This window comes from Tachyglossus aculeatus, chromosome 19 (assembly GCF_015852505.1).
Source record: "Tachyglossus aculeatus isolate mTacAcu1 chromosome 19, mTacAcu1.pri, whole genome shotgun sequence".
Classification (NCBI taxonomy): domain Eukaryota; kingdom Metazoa; phylum Chordata; class Mammalia; order Monotremata; family Tachyglossidae; genus Tachyglossus; species Tachyglossus aculeatus.
In genome coordinates this window covers 14375407-14402293 of record NC_052084.1, presented here as the reverse complement: position 1 = coordinate 14402293, position 26887 = coordinate 14375407, and the positions used below count along the sequence as shown (strand labels likewise).

The window sequence follows — 26887 nt, the reverse complement described above, 5'->3', positions numbered from 1 at the left end:
AAAAATGCTTCTCCCTTTCAAGAGAAAAAGCTCAGTTTGAACAAAAATAAACATTTTCATGGTTTGGAGATAACTGATAATTTGAAGAAAACCGAAAAACATATTAAAAGCAAAGGAATGACAGGAAATGAGCATTCAGGAAATGGAAAATATTTAATAGATAGCTTGAACAGCAAGTCCGTTATTAAGGAACCAAACGTTTGTGCAGTGTCAAGCAATTCACAAGATTATTTTCATGGAAAAGTCAAATGCCGGGAATCAGTGATTGAATTTAAGGACCTGAAAGAACTACATCAAACACATGCCTCAAAATATTCTAGAATAAAAGTAGGTGAAGAAAAAATAAAGGAAAGGAAAGGACAAGTCACAAATAAAGGGGAACAAAACACTAAGAAAGCACCAGGAAAAGGTGAGGTCTTAACACCGGTTTTGATGATTGAAGTGTCAATTGATTTCTCAACTTTTCTGCACTTTACCTCTGAATTTACCTTGAAATAAATTCATTTGGTTCAAAGACATGTTGCAAAGCATTCTGTTTCGTCTCAGACTCATTCCAAATGTATTCCTAATGGTATTATTACTCAAAAGTTATTTTTCCTATTTCCTTTGGCTGATTTTTGAGTGGAGATCGCTTGCCTTAATTTTATTTTCTTTACCTCTTCGAAACTTCTTACCACTTTATTTTAAATCTGTGTGCTTTATTGTGTGCTGTGACCTTGAATATGCATTTCCTTGTTATGAAATATGTAGATATGTGATCTAGGAGTCCTAGAAAAACAGTCTGTTGTAATATTGCATGATAAATTGTATACTTGCCATTTCAGGAGTGTACAGTAATTCCATGATTGTCATGGGTTATAAGTGGGTTAGAGTTATTTTAGAAGAGCGTGTTTGATCAATGTATTATAAATCATCAATTTTCTGGTCTTAATGTCCACATTAACTGAAACCTCTGTCAGCCTTAGTGATAATGTACAAAAATGATTAGGCTACTGGATTTGCACTGTAAAATTTGCTCTTAGCTCTGTTCTCATTTACCAGTGCTATTCCCATTCCCACCTAACAATTCCCACCTCCTCCTCCTTCGCTAAATTGCTAACCCAAGTGAACACAAGCATCTGCTTATGGCAGATTCATTTAGCTTTCTCATGCAATCCAAACAACAAGGGAAGAGAAATGTGAAGTTGAGTATATAAAATCTATTTTATATATAGACCCATCTTGATTGTTTTAGACCCAGGGCATATGGGGCTGTACTTTTTTCCATGTCTGCTTAAAATTCGTGCCAGAATTGAAACAGTTAACGATGTCACAAACTCCCTTGTTCAGGTAGTATCTCTTATTATTTGGGTAGAATTATCAATTGTATATGTCTTCAATTATGCCTTGGAGGGTAAGCAAACCGAACTTAGTCAAACCCAGATGGAATACAGTTCTAGAGAAATAGATCTGTTTGGAAAATGTGCTGCCATCAGTCCCCTGAAATTCAAGATGGGAGATATTTAGTCTGAGGAGCTATAACTGATCTCAGCTGCTTGATGGGATACAAGGAAAAAGATGTTCTCCTAAGATAACCAGGAATTAAGCTATTTAGGGCTTCTTATTACGAGGTCAGTCCTTTGAGGAGAAGAAGAGGTACTGTGATTACCTCTATTTCTTGTGAATAATAACTAATAACTTAATATGAATATTAAGGGCCATCAAATGCTGAACAAAATAGCTCTGTAAGCAAATTGGGATTCTACTGTAGACTGTGGATTGGAAACAGATCATGCTGTCCGGTCCGTTAACATAATTTTTGTTGAAACTACCAAGCATTCCCTTTAAGGTGTCCCAGTTAGATAATAATAATAATGATGATGGCATATGTTAAGCGCTTACACTGTATTAGCAGAATCTGGAAATCCTATGGACTTTGATCGAATCTTCCCAGCCCTTCGACTTTTCTTGAAGACTCCACCTTACAAGACCAACAATTGGGAAGCAGGTGGATTGGGACCCAAAACCCGGGTGTTGGAAGTAATTTTGAGATGGATGGGGTACCATAGGAAGGCCATTGCACGATGGCTGATTGAAGCCACAAAACTTGGTCATACTTAGGTAGCCCCCAACATGCCCAGGAATATGGTAGGGTATGTTGGTGACCATTAAATAAGAGCTTATTTCAGGAGTGTCATTAGCCACATGCAGCTCTCCTTCACTTGGTCTGTAACTTGCTGTGCAAAGTTAGGTGACACATGGTTTTTTATTTCACATGGTGGGGGCTGTAGCACACCACTGTTCCAACTTTTTTGACGGTGGCCTTGGGGGTGACAGCATGGGGCTGGGACAGGGGAAATGTCATACCCAGCTCTGTCCCAGGCCCTACTCCTGTCTGATTTGCTCACCACCATCTCTACGACACCAACCACTCTGATAATGCCCACTTCTTGCCACACCCCACCTTTCTCTCCTTTGGAATGTCTGCTTTTCACTGGGAGCCCAATGTGAGATAAGGACCGTCTCCAACCAGTTTGCCTTTATCCACCCCAGCCCTTAGTACAGTGCCTGCCACACAGTAAGTTCCTAACAAATAACACAATTATTATTATTCACCACTTGTCACTACCACCCAACCTGTCGTTCCTCCCCCGGCGTAGCTGCATGCTGTTCTGGTTTATTTTATTTTTTTATCTGTGGTTTTCCATCTCATTATGATTTTGGCTTGCAGCTTTTCAGTTCATAAATCTAGGCCACTCCTGGTTTATTTCATAGGAGAGCAAGTATTGCATTTTGGGGGGCTTTAATGGTTTTTTGGTTGTTGTTTTTTTTTTGGCAAGAGATTTTGAATGGAAAGATTCTTAAGTAAATCTTGAGAAAGTTTTTGAATAAGGACCAGTCAATTTAATTAGTAGTAAGAGAGGAAGAGCATGAAAGGAGGAAACAAAAATGACATGATTAGTCAGTCTGAAATTAATATAGAGGAAAAAATGATTTCAAATGAGAAAGTAGTATTAAGCTATTCCCCTTTAAAGCCTGTTTTTATTACATGAACTACTTTGATTGCAAATGGAATTTCTGATGATTTAGTTGGGGAAAAAATGGTCAGGAGAAGCCAAAGGGCAGAGAAGGTAGGTCTTTTTCCAGTTCCTCTACTTCTCTCTCGTGTTCCCTTGGTAAGTGGTCCTGGAAAGGAATTGTTAGCTTGTTAATTTTTAGAGAAGCAGTGTGGCCTAATGGATAGAGCATGGGCCTGGGGGGTAGAAGCACCTGGGTTCGAAATCTGGCTCTACCACTTTCTGCTGTGTGACCTTGGGCAAATCTCTTCTCTTCTCTGGCCCTCAGTTCCCTGAAAAAATGGGGATTAAGATTGTGAGCCCCATGTGAGACATAGACTGTATCCAACCTGATTAGCTTGTATCCCCAGTGCTTAGTACAGTGCCTGGCACATAGTAAGTGCTTAACAAATACCATAAAAAAAATATGTTGTTTCAGAGCTTGGGTAAACTTGATTTAAATGAATGAAGGGGTATCATTTCGGGAAGAATTGAGCAGAGCCAAAATCCAAAGTGTAGATTCCTGCCTGTCTTGCTTAGGCTGTTGGGGAAAGCCGAGACATCTAGAAAATAAAAACAAAACTTTTTGACAAAACTCCTGGAGCCCTAATCTTGTGGCAGCCCTCTCTCACATTCATACTTTGCCAATTTTGCCATAATTTGTTCTGCAAGTGAAGAGACCAGACTCTTCTTCTCTTAAAATCAGAGTATATTAAAATGAGATTCCTGCATCATCCTTTCATTTATTGTCTCTGTTTGTTCTAAATAGATAACTCATACATGGATAAAGATCAACATGGCTCATCATCTGAAAGTGAAGATGAAGCACTTGGTAAATACCATGAGGCCTTATCCAGAGCACACAATTTCAGATCACCAGCAGCAGAGAGGCAAAAAAACTACATTTGGGAAACAAGGCAAAAATATAGTCCTCTCTCTGCAGAGTATGATGGCTACAGTAGTGAAGCCTCAATAGATGAAGGTAAGACATGACTTTTAGAATTTATCATTCCTATTTCAGTTGTGATACAATATATTGTATTCAGTTGTGATACAATATACAATATATTGTTCTAGCTTACAGTATACTTCGTAGAAATACTTATTAGATGTCTGATTTCTAGGAGCCCATAGATATTTAGTTTAATAGTTTGATATATTTTGTTATTTTCCCTAACAGGGATTGTCAGAAATTAGTTTTTTGGGGGAAATAATGCCTTTAGCCTAAACACTTCACTGAATCTACCAAATAGCTCTTCCTAGCTCATATGTATGAATATATTATTGTGACAGACAGTGATCTCTCCTCCTTTCCCTGGAGCCCAACATTCCAAGTCAGGGGAAGAGGTGAAAATTATTGCCTTTCTCTGGATTCAGTGCTGTAGGGAAAGGACTTCCATTCCTGACCTTTGGCTGAAGCCCAATGGGAAACACCTGGACTTTAGGATTGGATCAAAAATGAAGTCCATATTTTCTCTGCAGCCACAGAATCTGAGCAAGGCGTAGCCTGGACCCTACTTTGGATCAGAAGTACGAATGGGGCATCCCCGAACTCCCAGGCACCGGGAAAAAAATCAATTATCCAGGGGAGGTCCCAATTCCTGTGTCTTTGTGATTAGTCTGCTAATGAAAGTATATGTATGTAAAATAGGCATGATCCTTATTTTTTATTAAGGAGCATGATAGGCAGTTAATTTGATCACATATCATTTTCAGGTTGAAAATCTCATAGTGTAATAGTCTAAAAGAAAGAAAATATACAATGGCATGTTTGCTGATCATGCTTTTCTCCTCTAGGTGGCCATATTAATCTTCTATTTCTTAACCTTGAAATGTAGAAATGGGTTGGGCATCTTAAAAAATGTGTATTTCTACAAAAATAATAAATAAGCATTAAAATAATTCATTAGATTCTTTTGGGGCTCTTTTGCAGTTTTCTTTAAGCATTTTATTCTGATATTTAGGGTCCCATTCTGATTATGTTTTATTTGTTATTCCCTAAGGACTTTCAAGTTGAAATATATATTGAAATGTAGCCTATCTTGAAAAATCTGGAAAGTTTCCATTTTCCTATTTGATGGGTGGGTCAAATAAAATTTATGTGAACAAAGCAAATTTATTATAGAATTATCAAGTGATTCACTGCTACGTTTCTAGTTTGTAATGATCAGAATTCTTGATGGATATTACCTGTCTTACTGTTGAATTCTGCCATTTCTAGAGTGGATTTGAGGGAGTTAATGCCAGATACCATCAACAAAAATAATTTTCACATCACATATGCCTCAGTGTATGTAGTGTATATATAGCCACACCTGTCGGTTTCTTTTCCTTATGGCTAAAATAGTAGTTCTTTTCTGATTAGTATTTTTCACTTTTAAAAACCAGGCCATTAAAATCATCTCCTTTATCCAAATGTTTTTGTTTTATTGCGAAGTTTAAGATTTTAAAAGTAATTTTTTTATACTTCTTCTGGAACCATTTTTGTTCCAGTAATTCATAGTACATTATAGATAATGACTCATTAGCTCCCAATTCCTTTTGTGTGTAAATATTTCTATTTTTTAACTTTCCCAACATGCAAAAACTGACTTGTCACAGGTGACAGGAGTGGGACAGCAAATTACAGTGCCTTTTGAGTAGCAAGATTGTTGGACTCATGTAGATTCTGTAAATCTTATGGTCATCCTTTACTTTTTGCTTACTAACCACGTTCTGTGGAGTGAAGACATTGTTTCTGCATATGATACCAACTGCATAGGAAAACTTAATCCTGAAGAGCATTTTTCTGCATTTTTTTATATTCTAGTCCCTTATTTGGTTTGATTTGAAATGGACTGCTGCCAGGAGGCCTGTTTCTTTAGGACTACGGGTACACTGTTTCATACTTTCATTGGTATTTACCGTACACCTCCCGTGTGTAGAACACTGTACCAGATAATGGGGAGAGGTAGAAAGTTGATAACTTAGATATGGATTCTGGCCCACAAAGGGACTCAAGAGTCTCAAGTTCTTCTGTAGTTGCCTCAGTCTGCAGTGGTGATTAGTAAATTTGTGTGTGTATGTGTGTGTATGTGAGAGAGAGAGAGAGAGAGAGAGAGAGAGAGAGAAAGAGAGAGAGAGTAAGTACTTAATAATGATAATCTGTGTGCAGAGCACTGTACTAAACTGTTGGGAGAGTGCAATACAGAGTTGGTAGACACGTTCCCTGCCCAGACAAGCTTACAGTTTATATCTATATATTTGTAGTAATAGTTACCTATACATATATAAGTGTGCACATCTCCTCCAAGAGGTCTTCTATGTCTAAGCCCCCCTTTCCTCTTCTGTCACTCCCTTCTGCATCCCCCTGACCTGCTCCCTTTGTTCACCCCCCAGCCCAGCCCCGCAGTACTTACTTGCATATCTGTAATTTATTTATATTAATTATTTTCTCTCTCCCTCCTCCCGTCGCTGAGACTGTAAGTTCCTTGTGGGCAGGAAATGTGTCTGTTTATTGTTGTTATTATTGCTGTTATTATTACTCTCCCAAGTGCTTAGTACAGTTCTCTGTACACGGTAAGTGCTCAATAAATACAATTGAATGGAATGAATGAATTTAAGATCCCTACTAGTCCCTCTTACCACTGGACTCTATGGACGAACTTTGTCTTTTATTTCGTTTTTAGGTAGTGAGCCTCTGGAGGGCAAAGAACCGTGTCTAATTTTAAGCTATGTATTTTTCCCCCAGAGCTTAGTACAATGCTCTGCACAGAATAGTCATTAAAGAAATATTACTTCATTGTATACTTGTTAAAGATAGATCCATGGTATGCTAATAGATCTATCCCAACATGGCCAGCTACTTTTCAGCCTATTTTTTTGGTCGTCTTGATCTTTGCCAAGCTTCTGCTTGAATAGACCAAACCTTCTTTTATTGCTGCCTGCACAAACATCTAAAGAAAAAAAAAGTTCAGCTGAGATATTTAGAGGGAGATGCATATCCAGAGTTAAATATGTTAGTTAATAGATTCAAAGAATGAAAATCTAGGGTGGTGACACTTCCTCCAGGGCCTTTTCTAACTTTCTCCTTGTGATGGGGCCTTGGATCCCTACTTTTGGAAATTCAGTGGGTGTCAGGTCACCAATTACCGATTCTGGCCTGGATGGATTTAGAGATTGGGAATAGAATCAATTCAGGCTACAATTCAGAGGTAGACCTTCACCTCTGAAGGCCTAGTGGACCTGGGTTCTAATCCCGGTTCTGCCACTTGCCTCCTGTGTGACCGTAGGGAAGTCACTTAACTTCTCTGTGCCCCAGTTTCCTAGTCTGTAAAATGGGGATTTAACACCTGTTCTCCCTCCTACTTAGAATGTAAACCCTTGCTGGGGCAGGGACTGTGTCTGACCTGAAACCTTGCATCTACCCCAGTACTTAGTTCAGTTCTTGTCATATTGTAAGCACTTAACAAATACCACAATTATTATTATTACTTGGTATGAAACTTGTCTTGCAGTGTTTGGCTCTCTCACTTAGTCTTACAGTCTTCCAAAAGCCATGCTGACTTTTTATTTGTGTTTTCTACCTCATTGTCTATTCCGACATTTTAGGATAGAATACTACCTAGTTAACCAAATTTGGTGACAATAAATTCTCTATTTTCAGGTTTAGACTGCTACATAACTTTGGTTTTCTTCTGGTATATTGTCATCCATATCACTGAGGTGATTCCACAAAGATACTAATTATTATTTGTATGTCTTCCATGTTCGTCAAGAAGCAGTCATACGCATACAGCAGTGTCAAAACTGCTGTCTCACATACTTTTGATGAAGATCATACTCTATTGATCTGGAAGTTTCCTGGTGAATGGGAAGCATATTCAGACTCCAGTTTCCAGTTCTCTCATTGCATCCTCAAATAGAGTTCCACCCCTCTCCCTCACAGACCTTTTTCACAGAGAAAGTATTCAAGTGGGTAATAATTGGAGTTAAGCATGTATTATGTTCTAGGCATTGGAGTGGATACAAATAATCAGGATGGATACAGTCCTTATCTGTCCCACATGTGGCTCACCCTGTTTTTTGTATTTTAAGATGATGCTACTGATGGTGAAGTTCTATCTACTCACATGGATATTGCTGAGGAAACCTTTTACGAAGGCTGCTGCCAAGTAGCAAAAGTGATGGCTCCTTCTCTATTTACAGAGCATATTGTTGTTTTCAAAACACCTGTACCTTTGGTATTTCGTTAGACAATATCCCTGTGAGGTAGATGGGAGGAGAAGTTGAATGCATTGCTAATCTGTGATGAAACTAGGAGTAGAACCCAGGCTTTCTGAGTCCCAGTCCAGTTATATTTCCACTATTTCATTCTCTCTTCTGCAATGAAAATGAGTAATCTACAGACTAAACACCCCTTGACTATTTGAGACTTGTCTACAGAGATCTCTTTTATTATACCAATTATGACCTGAATCAGTTTCTTGACTCTTTTTATGAAGGAACAATTACCCATTGTGATTAAACATAGGCTGTTCATTTAGTTTTGTGGATCTGATTTTTTTGTGTACGTGAGGGGTGGGGAGAAAGGTGATTTAGTGGTGACAATGAAGTTTGGTTCCCAAATAATTGTGGAATCACATAGATTTGGTGTCTATTCTTTTTGAAATAGGGTCCTATGACTAACTTATTCTTCGTCTAATGAGTCAGTGCTACAAAAAATCCTTTGTTTCCATTTTGCTGTTTATCAGGGTGTTTCTTCCAATAAGTGACAAATCTGTTACTTTAGGGATTTATTACTTATGACACCAGCTTATTATAGTATGGGTATCTTTACTTAAAAACTCTTCCATCTATGAAGTTCTTCCTCTCTTGAATGTCTTTATTCAACAGGTATCTATAACATCTTTCCAGGAACATGTATTAAAAGAATGAATCTCAATATTTTGCACATTTTCATTGGCAAATGTACAACTGAATGAAAATTTGGAAAGTTAAAATCTTCAACTGCAAAATTCAGAAACAATAAAACCAGATTAAGCAAATATATTTTATTTCAAAATAACTTGATTCAAAGTAAGTCTGGTTGCTGAGCATATAAAATAAGTCTCTCAATCTTTAATTAAAATACTGTATAATCTGGACCCACTTAATTCAAAGAAAGGCCTTTCTTGAGGTAGAAATCTGATAGGGTGAGGTGGTTTTCAAGAGTATTTCACACGAATAATGTAAATGCATTGAAATAGGAAAGCCCTGCCAGCATATGAAGTCTTTGAGGGAATACCCTTTGCCATGATGTAAAGACTTTGAAGAAAACCACCTTTAGCGATGTGTTGTTAGTGAAATAGTAGTAGTGGGCAAACATTAATAAAACAGGAGTGTTTCCCTCTAAATGAAATTCCTATTAGAGTGTCCCATGTACTTGTTTGGATTTAGAATCAAATTTAAAAATCAAAAGCAGAGTCAGCCTCTCTTCTTACCTGGTAAATACCCAGCCACACTCTGTTTCTTTATAAAAAAGAAAACTTACATGGTGAATCAATTTGGTATGTGTTGTACCTAATCATTGCCCAATTTAGGTGCTTTTGGGAACCAGGACTATATAATCTAGGTTGAATATTTCCAGGTTTTGTAACCTTTTGTTGCATCAATCAATTATATTTATTGAGCACTTACTATGTGTAGAACATTGTAGTAAGTGCTTGGGAGAGAACAATGCAGCAGAAGTAACAGATTTGTTCCCTGCCCATAATGAGCGTACAGTCTAGAGAATAATTGTGGTATTTAGGTGCTTACTATGTGCTAAGCATTGTTCTAAACACTGGGGTAGATACAAGCTACTCAGGTTGGACACAGTCCCTGTCCCATATGGAGCTCACAGTCTTAATGTCCATTTTACAGATGAGATTACTGAGGCACAGAGAAGTAAAGTGACTTGCCCAAGCTCACACAGCAAACATGTGGTGGGGCCAGGATTAGAACTCAAGTTCTCTAACTCCCAGGAAAGTGCTCTTTCCAAATTTAAACAGTCAGTGGGACATTCAGGTAGAGGTGTCTTGAAGACAGGAGGAGATGCGGGACTGCGGATGGAGGTGGAGATGGAGATTTGGGAATTATCTACGTAGGGATGGTAGTTGAAACTATGGGAGCGAGTGAGTTCTCCCAAGGAGTGGGTGTAGATGTAGAAGAGAAGAGGATGCAGAACTGAGCCTTGAGGGACTCCCACATTTAGAGGGTGGGAGGCAGAGGAAAAACTTGTGAAAGAGGCTGAGAAGGAGTGGCGATAGAGATAGGAGGAGAACCAGGACAGGACAGTATCAGTGAAATAGTAATAATCGTAATAATAATTGTATTTAAGTGCTTACTGTGTGCCAAGCACTTTTCTAAGCACTGGGGTAGATACAAGGTAATGAGGTTGTCCCATGTGGGGCTCACAGTCTTAATCCCCGTTTTACAGAAGAAGTAACTGGGGTACAGAGAAGTTAAGTGAAACCAAGGCTAGATAATGGTAGGGATTGCTGGAAAGTTTCTTGAACATTTATTTTACAAAATAGTTTGCTGAGTATCCTGCTCTAGGATAACTGAATTGTATAGGATGGTGGGGTTCATTCTTCACTGTTGCCTCATTGTTTTTTTGGGTTTGAGAGGTTCTCATCTAACACAAATTTTCAAGAGGCCCCTGATTTAGGGATACCAAGAAGTCAGTAGTGCTTCTGTTGAATAAACACCTTGAGCTAAATCTTGGAAAGACCATTCTAGGAATCACAGAATGTAGCATTTAATAAATAATGTGCCATGTAGTTTTTTTAACTGTTAGATACAGTTCGCACTTAAGTCTATTGCTTGGTAGTAGAGTCTTAATGTTAGAAAAACGGCAGAGGTTTATTGAAATTGTGTTTGTGCTCTATATTGTTATTTTCTATTTGTTAGTGTCTAATCTGTTAGATCTTCAGTTGTTTCTAACAGATAATTGTGCATCTCTATTGCAAAATAAAAGCTACTTGTATTATCTTGGCTACCTTATGCATGGGAGCTGGCCCAATACTCTTAACCCATTGAATTAAAATTAAGCAGGGGGCACTCTATTTTTAAATAAGTTGTTAACAATGACTTATTGAAGTCTTCTAGAAGCTCCTGACTGTTAAATGACTCTTTTAAAGCAATTTATTTGAACTGTAATTACAGCATTTTATAGGATATTCAGCCTTCTGATTTTTTTCAGAGTAAACTATTTGAAACCAGCTTTCAAATGTAAAAGCTTTCCGAGCAGATAACAATGCCATTCTAAAATGATTTAATACAAATAATATTCAGAGCTGACAAAAAACCAGGTGCCATTATAAATGGCTAGGGGCTAATCCAACAAGTAGTTAAAAAGAAATTAAATAGTCCGGTTCAGTGTTTTACGTTTATTGCTTTATGTGAGGAATTAGATATTGAGATAAAATTTTAGTACACTAAACATTTCAGCTTACTTCAATTAGGCTACGTTGCAGAATAGTAGCCATCCAAATATAATAAATCCTTATGTTTCTTCACACTCAGATCCCCCAGAATTGCAATCTGACTTTGCTATTCATAATGCAGGTGAAAATGTCTGCCTATTGTGGCCTCTATTCAGATTTTTCCCTAGACGTATAAAAAAAAACCAGTTCAAAACGAAGTCTTGGCAACAACCTACTCTTCTCCCCTGGAAAAGAAACAAAACCAGTCTGGTGGTAGTTAGGGGCTGCTATTTCTTGGGGCAACCAACACGGGGCTTGGAGAGTAATCCAGGAAGTCTACCTGAACTATGGAAACACTAAATATGGATAGCCGAGAAATGGGGGAAAGGTAGAAAGCATGGGGCCTCGTGGAGATTGAACTTTTTTATTTTAGGAGTTTTTTCCTCTATCCTAAATTGGGTCAGGAAACAGGAGGTGAGGCATTTTTAGGCAAGTGTGAGCCTTAGTGACTTCACATCTGTGATGTTACAGGGGCTGGTATCAGAGAAGTGGTAAAGCTGCTAAAGTAGCTCAAACCTTCCTGCTGCTCTCTGTGTTTTCCGCAGTGGCTCTTTTTGCACTTGGACATTCTCCAGGGAGAAGGAACTGAAGCAGTGGCCTAATAGGAAGAGCATGGCCCTGGGTGTCAGAGGACCTTTTTTAAAAAATAGTATTTATTAAGCACTTACTACATGCTAGGCACTGTACTAACGGCTGAATTAGATACAAGTGTATCAGGTTGGATATAGTCCCTGTCCCACATGGGGCTTAGAGTCTTATTCCCCATTTTACAGATGAGATAACTGAGGCACAGAGAAGTGAGGTGACTTATCCAAGGTCACCACAGCAGACAAGTGGCCAAGTCAGGATTAGAACCTAGGGCCTTCTGACTCCCAGCCCTGTGCCCTACCCACTAGGCCACACTGGGTTCTAATTCCGGCTCTGCCCCTTGTCTGCTGTGCAATCTTGGGCAAGTCACATAACTTCCCTGGGCCTCAGTTACCTCATCTGGAAAGTGGAGATTAAAACCATGAGCCCCATGTGAGACAAGAACAATGTCCAAGCTGATTAGCTTGTATCTATGCTAGGGCTTAGTATAGTGCCTGGCAATCAATCAATCAATCATATTTATTGAGCGCTTACTGTGTGAAGAGCACTGTACTAAGCGCTTGGGAAGTACAAGTTGCAACATATAGAGACAGTCCCTACCCAACAGTGGGCTTACAGTCTGGCACATAGTAAGCTCTTAAGAAATACAGTTTTTTAAAAAAGGTTTTCAAAGGAAAGGTTGCATGGTGGTCCTATGTGTTCTCTGGGAAGTTTGGTCAGGAATACACACTTTGGAGAGTTACAGGTTAAGGGTAAAATAATGCAATCAATTGTATTTCTTGAATGCTTTCTGTGTGCAGAGCACTCTACTAAATGGTTTGGAGAGTACAGTATAATATAGTTTGTAGACATACTCCCTGCCTACAAGGAGCTTACAGTCTAGAGAGGGAGACAGATATTAAAATAAATTCTGGATAAGTACATAAGCGGCATGGGGCTGAGGTGGAGTGAATAAAGGGTACAAATTCAGCGCTAGGGCAGTGCAGAAGGGAGAGAGAGTAGGAGAAATGAGAGCTTATTTGGGGAAGGCCTTTGGGAGGAGATGTGATTTTAATAAGGCTTTGAAGGTGGGGAGAGTTCCAGGTCAGAAGCAGGACAATGGGCAAGGGGTTTGCGGTGAGATAGATGAGATAGAGGTCCAATGAGTAGATTGGCCTTAGAGGAGCGAACGGAATATTCTGGGTTGTAGTAGGAAATCATCAAGGTAAGATAGGAGGGAACGAGCTTATTTAGTGTTTTAAAGGAGTTTCTATTTGATGAGGAGCTGGATGGGCAACCACTGGAGGTTCTTGAAGGAATGGGGAGACATGGACTGAACGGTTTTGTAGAAAAATGATCCAGGCAGCAGAGTGAAGTATAGACTGGAGTGGGGAGAGACAAGAGGCAGGTCAGCAAGGAGAGTGATGCAGCAGTCAAGTTGGGATAGGATAAGTGTTCGGATCAGAGGAGTAGTAGTAGTAGTAGTAGTAGCCCCTTCCTTCCTCTCCCCCTCGTCCCCCTCTCCATCCCCCCCATCTTACCTCCTTCCCTTCCCCACAGCACCTGTATATATGTATATATGTTTGTGCATATTTATTACTCTATTTATTTATTTATTTTACTTGTACATATCTATTCTATTTATTTTATTTTGTTAGTATGTTTGGTTTTGTTCTCTGTCTCCCCCTTTTAGACTGTGAGCCCACTGTTGGGTAGGGACTGTCTCTATATGTTGCCAATTTGTACTTCCCAAGCGCTTAGTACAGTGCTCTGCACATAGTAAGCGCTCAATAAATACGATTGATGATAGTAGTAGTAGTAGTAGTAGTAGTAGTAGTAGTGAGAGGAAGGGGCAGATTCTAGTGATATTTTGTAAGTAGAACTGACAGGATTTAGTGACAGATTGAATAGGTTGAATGAGAGAGATGAGTCAATAATGTCAAGGTTACAGACTTGAAATTTCCTTTTCCAAACAAAAAGGGATTTTTTTATAATGCCAAGCACTTGAATATACTTATATATTGTATACCACTATATTTAGTTAAAATTGGAAATATTCATTAGGATTCCTTTCGGAAGATTGAATTGACAGAATTAAATGGTACTATGAGTAGTTGAGTCTAAAACCAGTGGAAAAATGCAGAAATTATTCATCATTTCTCTATTTTAAACCATGCCAGGTATACTTTGAAGAGTATTTTTTATAACTGAAGATAGACAAATTTTTAGGTCTCAGATCTCAAACAGAGCTTGCATTAGATTTAAAAGATCAAGTGTTCCACAATGTGCTCACAAATTTAGCAAACATATTGGTCTGTTAAAGCCAAAATGTAAATTTGTGTTTTTTGTGTATTTTTTAATTGGCAGATGCAAACTTTGGCTTACGGAAAGCCTTAAAAAAAAAAATCCCAGATCAGATTCCTCTTCATTTAATTATAAAAACGTACGTTCTTGGATTATACTATTTTTGCTGCTTCTGTCACACAACTTCTTGCTAATATTGTTGTTGTTTGTAGGTTTTTAATGGTATTTGTTAAGCACTTACTGTGTACGGGGCACTGTAATAAGGACTGGTAGAAGCTAATCAGGTCGGTCCCAGTCCATGTCCCACATGGGTATCACAGCTTTAATCCCCATTTCATAGATGAAGGAACTGAGGTGCAGAGAAGTGATGTGACTTGCCCAAGGTCACACAGCAGATAAGTGGCAGAGCTGGGATTAGAACCCAGGTCCCCTGAATCCCAGGCCCGGTCGCTCTCCACTAGGCAGCACTGCTTCCCTGTGGTCTATGTCTCTTTAAAGCTAATTAAATTCAAAACCCCTTTGAAATCACTTCTGTTCTGAAATACAAAAAAAAATCCACGAAGTACGGATCTATGTGGGAAATAGTTTCAGAATCTAAAGACTCCAAGAAATACCACTCTTTTCTATGATTTACATTTAATGATTTTTTGGGAAAACTGATAACTTAAGTTTTGTCTGATGTGTCTTCCGTGGATTCTGCTAATGTTTTAAGGCCTTATACTTTATTGAAATAAAAGCAATAATGCTTACCTCTATTGAGTATGTAATAGCAACTGATATTCTCTCCACGTATATTATTATATGGCCAGGGTTTAAACTGGGACCAGATATTGGATCTGGGACATACTTGATTGTGGTTGGGGAACAAGAAACTGGGAAATAAACCCATCATTAACCTGAGGGGGAAAGGAATTTAGTATCTTTTCATTTCCATTAGAACTCTAATGACTTCATTTACCTTTTGTTCTGTAGAGAAGGTTATGTTATGATCTTACTGCAGAAAACACTTGTGATGCACACAAGTTAACTTTCATGTATTTTGATGTTTTCCATTAAGGGAGGTACAAAGGTGTATGGTTTGTGTTTCTTTAGTGCCCATAATCATCCTTTCTTTTGTATTCTTTAACTCGTTACATTTTTCCTGTTTTGTCCCTAGGTTTCATATCAAAATGCACAACAGGTATTTGAATATAAAATTATCATTTGAACTTATAATTATTCTCTGAACAAGATTTGTTATTATTTAATAAAGCATTAAACCAACATTTGAAATTCTAAACGAATAACTTCTGTGTTCTTGCTGAGATTTAAAATACATCATTTGACAACCTAGAACTGTGGGTTAGGGATGTGGAAATTGAAGGGGATGAAATGTTTTCCTGAAATAAGAGGTAGTATATTTAATGTGTTTTAGAGCCATATTTCTAAATTCGGTGATGTACCTGAAAGTTAATTCTCATTTTGAAGAGTATTTTTCTAATCTTGGGCTATTCCTGTTTACATAGTATAAAAAAAAAAAATAACCAAGCAATGTGGTCATTTAAGCATGTAGAAATACACTTTAGTTAAAATTGAAGGATTCACTAATAAATGTCACCCAAGTTTTGCCACTTTTTTCTTTTTAGTGTATTACGATAGTTATTTTGCATCTAAACATCGTTGTTCTGGATCAAGTATATTTTTGTGATTTAAGAGGACTTTCATCTTTCTAGATCCTTTTTCTTTCCAAACTGCTAGCTCCTTTTGGGCAGGGACCATGTCTACCATCTCTGTATTGTACTCTCCCAAGTGCTCAGTACAGTGCTGTGCACACTGTAAGGACTCAGTAAGTACCACTGATGTATTGACTGATTCTCTCAGAAAGCTGCTGTTGAAAGGCTGTGGGTTAACCTGAGAAGTCCGGTAACACGATCTAAATTAAATCAGTTGTTTTGCAGTTTAACGATTCGGAGACCTAGGAATCCAAAAAAGATCAAGTAATTCCGTAGATTTCTTAGCGGACTCCAAAGGTACTCAAGCTGGATCTGCCCAACCTAAATGGAGAACCTAGGAGGGATACAGTTGATTTGCCCCAGACAGGCAGCCCAGCTGACTAATTCAGGCCGCAAAGTGGATGTCTCTAGCCTAAACTATCCATTTATGCTCCCTACATAGAGCAAATCAAAAGGCTCATCAGTTGCTCAATCTTCCCTCCTTGGGCTGTGCAGATTTAGCCACTGTGGACCTGAACTGGATTCTCTACTTCAGATGGAAAGATTGAAAGGTTCTCTCCCTTCAATTGAATGCCTTTTTTTCCTTCACTGAATTTCCCAGGGGCCCGCCATTTAATAGTTCATTATCTCAGATGCCAAGGAATCCTTTTTCTCTATCCCATTAATTCCGCCCTTCAAATTAATGCATCTTGACATTAATACATAGGTAAAGGACTGTCCCTGTAGAAGATATTATCTACTTGAATGACTTCAAAGTTGGATAAACCAATGCTGAAGCTCTTAAAGGAAAAAATGTTCATAATATCTTAATTTCTTCTTGGTTCTAGGCATGATGGGCAATTCTGGGAAATTAAGTGAAACATTTCAAATCTGGAACTGTTTGTGCTTTTGCAAATCGCCAAGTCTTCACACAATGCAACTCATTTATTTTTCCTTTTTTGTTTTTTAAAAGCAAATTGTATCCACCAAGAAGGTGAGAGACTGGAGTCTGGCATAGTGGGAATGAAATGTAAGATTCCCGCCAATGCACCTCAGTTTTAATTTGCAAGACTCAAGTTATTCTAGTCTCTGACCATTTCCAGATAGACTGATAGTTATGGAAAATTCAGTAGGGGGCATTTAGTTGTGCAAAATAAAATGAGGCTATTCAACGTATTTCATTACTTTTTTTTCCTCCCAAATCCTTGCTCTGAACTTGGTGTACAGAATTTTAAACCATTTATTTTTTGAGCAATGAATACTTGAAGTTCTAGGATGTACGTTTCAATACTTTCTTGTAATTCTCTGTGCTCTTATGATCTTCAACAACTTAAATTACTCTCCTCCTCACAACTCATTCTCTGAGTATTTTATTGACCTTTTTAATGTTTTCAATTAGTTGTCATTTATCCTCTTTTCCAGCAGTTTACAAATGTGTTATCATACAGTTGCTGCATATTTATGGCATTCCATTGCAAAATGTATCAATTTGTAGGATAAAAGAAAAAATTAGACATACTTTATTCATGTTAAAGTCACACCCCAGCTTATTTAAAGGCAGCTTTGACTTAGCGTTGCAAGCCTGAGGATATTGATTTGAATTATGCATGACTGTCTGGTGTGCAGTTCCATTAGCCTGCTGGATGGATAATGTAAACATGTTCTGAATTTTAAGTACATGACAGTATATGAGCGGCAGGTTAAAAATAGAACTAATAACTGAGTGAGTATTTGGAAATTTCATCCTTGCAGTGTGAAACTATTCAGAAACGATCTTTGCAATTGGTTGACTGCAGGTTTGGTTCTAGCATGTGTCATTCAAATGAAACAGATACTCCTTTAATCAGATGGACTAGGCTAATGGTATTAACAATTTTTAGACCCTTTAATATTATGCAGTAAAATAGGTAATTTTTGTGGGATCCTTCGCACAATGACACTTAAGAAACCACCAGTATTTTTCTTGTGAACACTTACATTGCTATGTTTTAACTAAACATTAAAAAAAAAACCCTTGTTAATAATTTTAGCATGACAGTTCTCAGGCATCCTCAACTTTTACCCCTCAAAAACAGGTCAGTTGTGTCTTACCTTTTCAAAAATAAGTGGCTATTAAATGCATTTTCTATTCCTTTAGCAAGAACATGTAATTTTCCTCTATTTTGCCTTCAGCTGGAATCAAATGAAAGGCATTGTATTTTATTTTGAATAGGTCATTTTTCTAATAGTTATATATTTCATCCCAGATGGTAAGTTATGTATATCACTATATGAGTGAATAGATATAGGGAGAGCATGAGAGAGAGATGTGATGTATATGCATGTACAAGCACATCTTCTAGACTGTAAGCCCAGTGTGGGCAGGGATTGTCTCTATTGATGAATTGTACTTTCCAAGCGCTTAGTTCAGTGCCCTGCACAAAGTAAGTGCTCAGTAAATACAATTGAATGAATGAATATCTATATTCAGTGGCACAGAGAGGTTGTGTTGGGGAAGGACAGTAGGGGCTTAGACTGGGAAGGGCAGAAAGCTGGTGGTAGCAGAAACTTCCTAGGCTGTGAGAAACAGAAGAGAATTTCGGGTGCAAAACTCTCCCAATAATTTTTTTTCAGCTCCAGAATCATGTAATGGGGAAAAATGAGGGCTGAAAAGCACGGGAGTTAGAACTCTCCTCCAGTAACCTTTTATTCCATGATTCTACACGTCCTTACTTTTTTCCTACCAACCTTTCTGTTGCTAAGGAGTTGAGTGGCTTGTGGTAATTATGCTACCTCTGCTTTTACTTTAGATATTGATCAGCTTAAAAATGGTCAAGGTATGGTAGGAGAAGTGGCATTTATTAAGTGCTTACTGGATTCAAGGTACTGTAATAAATGCTTGGAAATGTACAAAAGAGGTAACATGAACTGCCTGCCCACAAGGAGCTTGCAGTCGAATGGGGGAGACCGACATTTAAAACATTCACAAATGGTGGAAGCAGTAGGAAGAACAGGAAACATGCCAGGATGAACCATCAGCATAAACTGTTGAGTGTACACACGTGCATAAATGCAATGGATGGGCTCAAGTACATTAGTGCTAGGATGGCTGTTGTGTGGACACCGTTTGTAGTATTGGAAGCTAATTGGGATTTTAGGAGGGCTTCAAAGGCATGAAAGGCTGAGGCCTGGTAGAGTTGGGATAGGACAGTTCCAGGCAGGAGGAACAGAATGAACACTTTATATTCCCCTCACCTGAGCCCCACAGAATCAATCAATCAATCAATCAATCAATCATATTTATGGAGCGCTTTCTATGTGCAGAGCACAGCACTTCTGTTCATATCTGTACTTTATTTATATTAATGTCGGCGTCCCCCTCTAGGCTGTAAACTTCTTGGGGGCAGAGAATGTGTCTCCCAACTCTGTTGTACTGAACTCTCCCAAGCACTAAGTACAGTGCTCTGCACCCAGAAAATGCTCCATAAATACCAATGATTGATTGACTAAAATCTATAAATTTAGTAGAGAGTTTGGTGAGTTAGGCTAAAGGGTAGGGAAGACATGAAGGGAGAGGTCCTTTAAATAAGAGGAGAGGACCAGATCATTGATAGTGTTATGGTGATTGATTTCTTTTTAGTCTTATCAGGAAGGCTGACTAGTCAGGAAAGGAAATGAGTGAAGGAGATAGATGTGCATAAATGTACAGGAGTCTTCCACTTTAATGCCCTTTATTCAGTCTTCTTTTGCATTAGCTGGGGTCAGATTAATTCTCCAGAGGGCCTTAACACCGTACTAAATTTGCCTTCTCATGAACATTAAGCCATTCTGTAGCTACAATTCAGTCTTAAAACATATGGAGTGTAGTTATAATTTAAAATAGCCTTCTAAGAATAACTGTTTCATATACCTAAAATCATAGATCATACATTTTAAATATAGCTATTGTGATATACCTAAAGATACACATTTACAGTGTACCCATGTAAAGATAATCCCTTTCCACGCTAATATGCTTGATGCTTACAGCACCTGTTGCTATGTTCAGATCTGCCTCAGTTTTCCAGAGCACCTACTCTGAGAGCAACCCCCGCTCCTGATGACCATGTGCCAAGTTGGTCTGTCTGCTGCAGTTCTCTCCCAGTAACCCGCAAATATCCCGTTGGAGACCACGGTTCGTTATGTCTCTAATCAGTCACTGGTATTTAGTGTTAGCCCCTACTGAGTGCAGGGGACTGTACTGAGTGTTTGGGATTATGGTGGAGTCACCTGTTTGAGAAAAATGCAAGAGTCTTAATCCAGAGACTTCAGGATCAAAAGCTTGTTTGAAGAAACGGATTATAGTGAGAATGGTTGGCAATTGCATCCTCTCATTTCTGCCAGCCATGTTCCCACTGAGGCATGAAGCGCAACAAATGAGTTGACCAAGGGTACAGCACGTTGTGAAGAGCACACATGGGTTTCTTATGTGCATGCAAAGATTTTTTTTCTTATTAATAACAGTAATAATAACAATGGTATTTAAGCGCTTATGATGTGCCAAGCACTGTACTAAGCGCTGGTGTAGATACAAGGTAATCAGGCTGTCCCACACGGTGCTGACAGTCTTAATCCCCATTTTACAGATGAGGTAACTGAGGCACAGAGGAGTCAAGTGACTTGCCCAAAGTCACAGAGCTGATAAGTGGCGGAGCAGGGATTAGAACCCACGACCTCTCACTTCCAAGCCTGTGCTCTTTCCACTAAGCCACACTGCTCCTTAACCCATTTATGGTTGAAGGGAACCACAGCAGGGTGCCGATGCTCTGCCGTGGCACCATAACCCAGCAGACGATTGCTTTGATCATTATTGTAGTTTTTGCCTTCCACATTAACCAGCTATTTTTTAGGATTTCTGCTGGGTCAGTCCACCTCGTGGAATACCCTAGTTAGTTTGAGCAAGGGCAAGATTAAGAGTATTGTACCTTGGCGGGGAATAGTTTCAGAGCTACGGTATGTATACCATATGTATTCAGGAAAGAGAACCCATAGTTATTACTGACTATTCTCTTAAAACATTGTTTCAGTGAACAGCAAAATGCTAACAAGATAGAAAGTTAAAGAAAAAGCTTAGTTTTGCAACTTCATAAAGCCATGGAACACTTTCACATGGGCTACCGAATGTAGGTCTGATTGTCAATTTCAGGCAAGATATGAAAGAGCTAGAGAAGGTACTTAGAAGGACAAACAAGACGATCAAGAGAATGGAAAGGTTTCCTTCTGAGAATAAACTGAAAATATTAAGACTCTTCAATATACAGTGATGAAGACGGAGAGGGGACGTGATCAAAGACAACAAGATCCTTTAATGAGGACAGGGTGAGCACAGAATTGTTGCACACCAAATTCTACAAGAGGATAAAAAGATACTTCTTTAAATGGGAAAGTGTTGGTTCAGACACAATAAAACATTTTTTTTCAATGCAAATTCATTACCATCGTTATGTGGGTTGATGCTATCATTATGTTTGAATATTTTTGAGAGATTGGGATAAATTCATGGCTGAGTTTCCTTAGACATATTAAGATGAGAAGTTAGGGAGGTTAAGCAGCTATAGGTAGGATAAACTGAAAATGGAAGAGAAACTTGGGACAGGGAAACTAGTGGAAAGAGGAGCAGCGTGGCCCAGTGGAAAGAGCAAAGGCTCAGGAGTCAGAGGACCTGGGTTTTAATCCCAGCTCCACCACTTCTCTGCTCTGTGACCTTGGACAAGTCACTTAACTTCTCTGTGCCACTGTTACCTCATCTGTAAAATGAGTATTAAGACTGTGAGCCCCATTTAGGACATGAACTATGTCCAACCTTATTATTGTTTATCTACCCCAGCACTTAACAAATACAATTTTTTAAAGAAAAAAGACTGTGAGTAATCTAGTAGGGAAGTGACAGGCCGAGGCAGTAGTCATAAGGATGGAAGTTGGAGCCGGAGAGCAATCCATAAAACAAATCAGCAGGGTTTAGAGAAGTGTAATTGTGGAAGGAAAAACACAGACAGGAGTCAAAGCTGACACATTTGTGACAAGGTTTTGGAACCACAAAGACAAGCGCGGTGTTTTGCAATGAGTGATGAAAAAAGTAGGAGGAGCTGGTTTATTTTTATTTTTTATTATTTTGTGCTTACTCCGTGACAGTGTTGTAAGCATTAGGGTTGATGCAAGTTAATCAGGACAGATATAGTGTCTGTCCCAGTTGGATCTTACAGTTTAAGCAGGAGGGAAAACAGTCATTGAATCCCCATTTTGCAGTTGAGGAAAGTGAGGTAGAGAGAAATCAAGTTACTTGCCCAAGGTCACACAGGAGGAAGTGGCAGGGTCAGGATTAGAACCTGGGTCCTCCGACTCTCAGGCCATGCTTTATTCACTAGGCCATGCTGCTCATCTGTAGGAGCAAAGATGAAAAGTTCAATATTTGGCATTTTCAATTCAAGGTGCCCGCACACCACCACGTTGGAGATGAAGAAGCAAGTCCCTTAACTATTCATCTGTAAAACAGGGATGAAGACTGTGAGCCCCAGGAGGGATAAGGGACTGTGTCCAGTCCAGTTTGCTTGTATCCACCCCAGTGCTTAGTGCAGTGTCTGAAACATAGTAAGCGCTTAACAAGTGCCATTAAAAAAAAAAAAACAGGTGAGTGATGAGCTCTGTAGGAGGAGGGAGTAAATAGTAGGGATTCTATCACAGACCCTGTAGAACACCCATTAAAGTTATGGGAGAGAAGAGAAATGGGTGGTGAGAAGGGAGGGAGGAAAGAGAGAAGGGTTAGAAGAAACATTAGAGAAAGGAAGAGGAGAAAGAGGAATAGAGACAAGCAGAGAGGAAGCAGGTGAGGAAAGGGAACATGAAATTTCTGTATAAGGGATCTACTCTGTACAAGAAAAATCACCTTTTTTGCAGATAATTGAATCTTTCAGGGCACCGGGGCTTTATAAATTAATAGTATCCTAACTGGTATTCAAGTGCCCTGCCAGATTCTTTCTATTGCCTTTTTTTCAGTAAGGACATAACCTGTAAAGTAAATTATTTTAAAAAATGAACATTTCAGAATTAAAATAACCTTTGGGATCTCCTATCCATTACGGAACAAGAGTTTACACTTAATGTCAAAAATGTGATTTGAGACCAGCACTCCTCTTCATTCATCTTAGAGCTGTTCCGTGTAAAACTTTCCTGTGACATGATAAGAATAGCCAAAAAAGAAAAAGTAAATGTCTGAGAAATAGTGATCTAAAAGAAACAAATTAAAGGGACCAGAGGACTTTTTTTAAAATCGGGGTTTTAAATACTAAATCTTTCTTCCATTCACAAACGTTAAGAGAGGAGAAAGTAGGTCAATGATTTTCTCTCATAAAAATATGAAATTAAAAGAGCTTTTAAACTCTGTGTAGAGCAGTCTTCATTGATAGACTAGACTGTAAACTCCTTGTGGGCAGGGATTACATCTGTCAACTCAGTTGTATTGTACTTTTCCAAGCACTTAGTACGGTGCTCTGCGCACAGTAAGCCCTCAGTGAATAGCATTGATTGATTAAGAGTCTTTAACTGTACCAGATGAACAAACTCCTGCCTTTTGCTACTGTGAGCATAAAATACTTAATATTCTAATGATATGCAAAACTTTACAAAGTGCAAAATATGGGCATCTAGTAATACAAAAAATGACTAGTGTCGCCTCAGATTCACATTGCAATGTTTTAAGGGGATTTAAAATTGGCTTTAAGGTATTCAGTCCGCTCTCTCCATCCCATATCTGGCTGAGCTCAGCCAATCAATGGTATTTATTGAGCGCTTACTCTGTACAGAGCACTGTACTACTATCACAAGGAGCTTAAAGTCTATACGGGGAGACAGACATAAATATAAATAAATATGACGACAACCCAGACCACACACTTGGCCCCTCTAATGCCACCCTACTCACTTCACCTCAACCTCATCTATATTTCCACTGGTCTCCTGCCCACATTCTCCCTTTGTCCTAGAATTCCTCCTCCCTTCATATCCTACAGTCCACCACTCTTCTCACCTTCAAAGCCTTATTAAAATCACATCTCCTCAAAGAGGCCTTCCCAACTAAGGCCTGTGTCTGTTATTGTTGTGTTGTGCTCTCCCAAGTGCGTAGTACAGTGCTCTGCACCCAGCAAGTGCTCAATAAGTACAATTGATTGATTGATTAAGCCCTCATTCCCCATACCTGTTCTCTCTTCTGCACAGCCTAAGCACTTGGGTCTATACCCTTCAGGCATTTGTTATCCACCCCATCCTCAGCCCCACAGCACTTATGTACTTTTCCTTATATCCTGCTATTACCCCTATCTGAAATTTGTTTTAATGTATGTCTTCTCATGTAGACTATAAGCCTCCTGTGGGCAGGGATTGTGTCTACTAACCCTACTGTACCATTCTCTCCCAAGTGTTTAGTACAGTGCTGTGCACACAGTAAGCACTCAGTAGATACTGTTGAGTGATTTATTACCTTATCTAATATATATATTTATTTATATATATGTGCACTTACTCTATGCAGAGCACTGTACTAAGCACTTGGGGCCCAAACCTTGTCTTTCCCATCTGTGTGGGTAACACCACTATATAGCTATATCTATATATATATATACCTGCCCCTAGAAACCATTGTCCTCCTCTCAGTGTTGTTAGCAGCATCAATATGGCTAGAGATCCACGGTTGTGCTGAGACCCAGGTACCACTGAATTTTTTGTAACCTTATCTGAGGATGCATTGTGTTTTTTGCTTTGTATTTAGAATAATTATTTTCAAACTAATGTGCTTTCTGCCCCCAAAATCATATCTTCCAAGTAGAAACCAAACTGCTGGTTTGCTTTATGAAAAATAGGGGCATTTACAGAATTGTCTTGTTTTTGAAAAACATGCGAATTGCCACCAGGAGATTCGAAATTTGTGCTGTATAGATGGCTCAGATTCCTACTGTGTCAGTTTTCTGGTGTTTGATAAGACACAGAAAGCAGTTGTAGGAGAAGGCATGTCACTGGTATCCATGGTAACTCCAAAGATACTTTGGAACTCAGAGGGATGGAGTAAGCTTCAATAATAGGTCTCATTATTAGGGCAAAATACATAAAAGGTTCAGGCATAGGCTTTTAATTAGTTGCCAGAAATAGCTAGTACTAGAGAAGATGCATTGAAATGATATTTCAGACTATTAGAAGTACTGTGGGCAGTATTTAAAATTTAAAGATATGTTGAACCAATAGCTGTTATCCTGATAACCTAGGAGGTATCCAGACAGTGAATATTGGTAGATTGTCCTTTCTTAATCAGACTTAGGACATGAAAGATTGCCCTAGTAAAAGCATTGCCATGTCTCCTCTGACTACAAGGTTTAAAATGCACATCAGTGTTAATTTCCATACTTTTGGTACCTTCATTTGAGACTAGCACCTAGAAAGCCTTCTTTTATATTTTACAAAAATATCCAGGAAAGTATATTTTATGAGTGCAGCTCTGCCAGAGTAATTCGAGCATTGGGGTTTAAAATGCAAATCAGCCAACAGTCAAAAGTCTTATTTTAGATGGTTATGATTTTCATTTCTTTTGGGAAAATGGAACATTTGAGGGAGTTCGAGTAGAATGCAAGATGAACAGGGTAGCATACCAAGATTTTCGGATATGGAATTGTAATCAGATAAGACAACTGAATAGCATTCTGAGGGAATATTTTTAAGGCAGTAGTATTTTAAGGAAATGTGTTTTAAAAGGAAAGTCTTTAAAGTTTTCTCTTTGAATTACTGTTTGCAAGGAATAATCTTGTATTGCATTGCAATTCACCACATTATTTCTTTGTTGCTATAGAAACTGATTCTGGTGCAGCTGTGATTGCTAATCAAAATTCTAACATACCACCATCCTTTTTCTTACAGTTTCATTTTATTTTTAGTTACTAATGCACAAATTTCATCAATGGTAAGCTGATGACAATGGTCAGAGCACTAACGCAGAGGTACTTTGAGCTTTGAACCTTTCTGAGCTCTAAAAAGGCGTTATGAGTGAGAGCTTCGATTGATTGAATTGCCTGAAAACAAAGCCTTTTTTTTACCGAATTGCTATGGTTTGTAATTGCTCTGTGACATCAACATGGTGTAGCAGTTACTGCTTCATAATCACCAATTGCCAGTGTAAAGATCCATTCCTAAAGCTTTTGGTTATGGAAGGTATAAATAATTATAATTCTAGAGTACCTAAATTTAGCTCTATGTGGAATTCAACGTTTATTGGGACAACAATACAAATACATAGAAATTGTAATTTGAACTAAAATTAAACAGTAAAAGAAAAAGGACTGGTGCCCTCATGTTGTATTCATATTAAACTAAAATCACGTCCCTCGTGTATGTCCATACATAAAGATGAATTAAGTGATGTTGTACATGTTTCAGATAACCAAACCTTGGCTCTAATTTTCTAGATATGCAATGCTTTAGTAAGCCAGCACTGAACTGTATCTTTTAATCATGTGAAGAACTTGCTGTGTCTAACTGCTCAGTGGAAAGAGCACGGGCTTTGGAGTCAGAGGTAGTGGGTTCGAATCCTGGCTCTGCCATGTGTCTGCTGTGTGACCTTGGGCAAGTCACTTAACTTCTCTGAGCCTCAGTTACCTCATCTGTAAAATAGGGATTAAGACTGTGAGCTCCACATGGGAGAACTTGATCACCTTGTATCTAACCCCCAGCGCTTAGAACAATGCTTTGCACATAGTAAGCGCTTATTAAATGCCATCATTATTATTATTACTGATCTTAGGCAATTGTT

At 38.6% G+C, this 26887-nt stretch overlaps 1 protein-coding gene across 3 annotated transcripts in view; it reads left to right on the top strand.

The window, feature by feature from the left end:
- Positions 1–26887, top strand: part of SYT14 (synaptotagmin 14) — a 97635-nt gene that overhangs the window by 23959 nt on the left and 46789 nt on the right. For all 3 annotated transcript variants that reach the window (XM_038761323.1, XM_038761322.1, XM_038761324.1), the window contains exon 4: positions 3805–4017. In XM_038761323.1, the coding sequence (XP_038617251.1) occupies positions 3805–4017 (213 nt within the window). The remainder of the gene's footprint in view (positions 1–3804; positions 4018–26887) is intronic.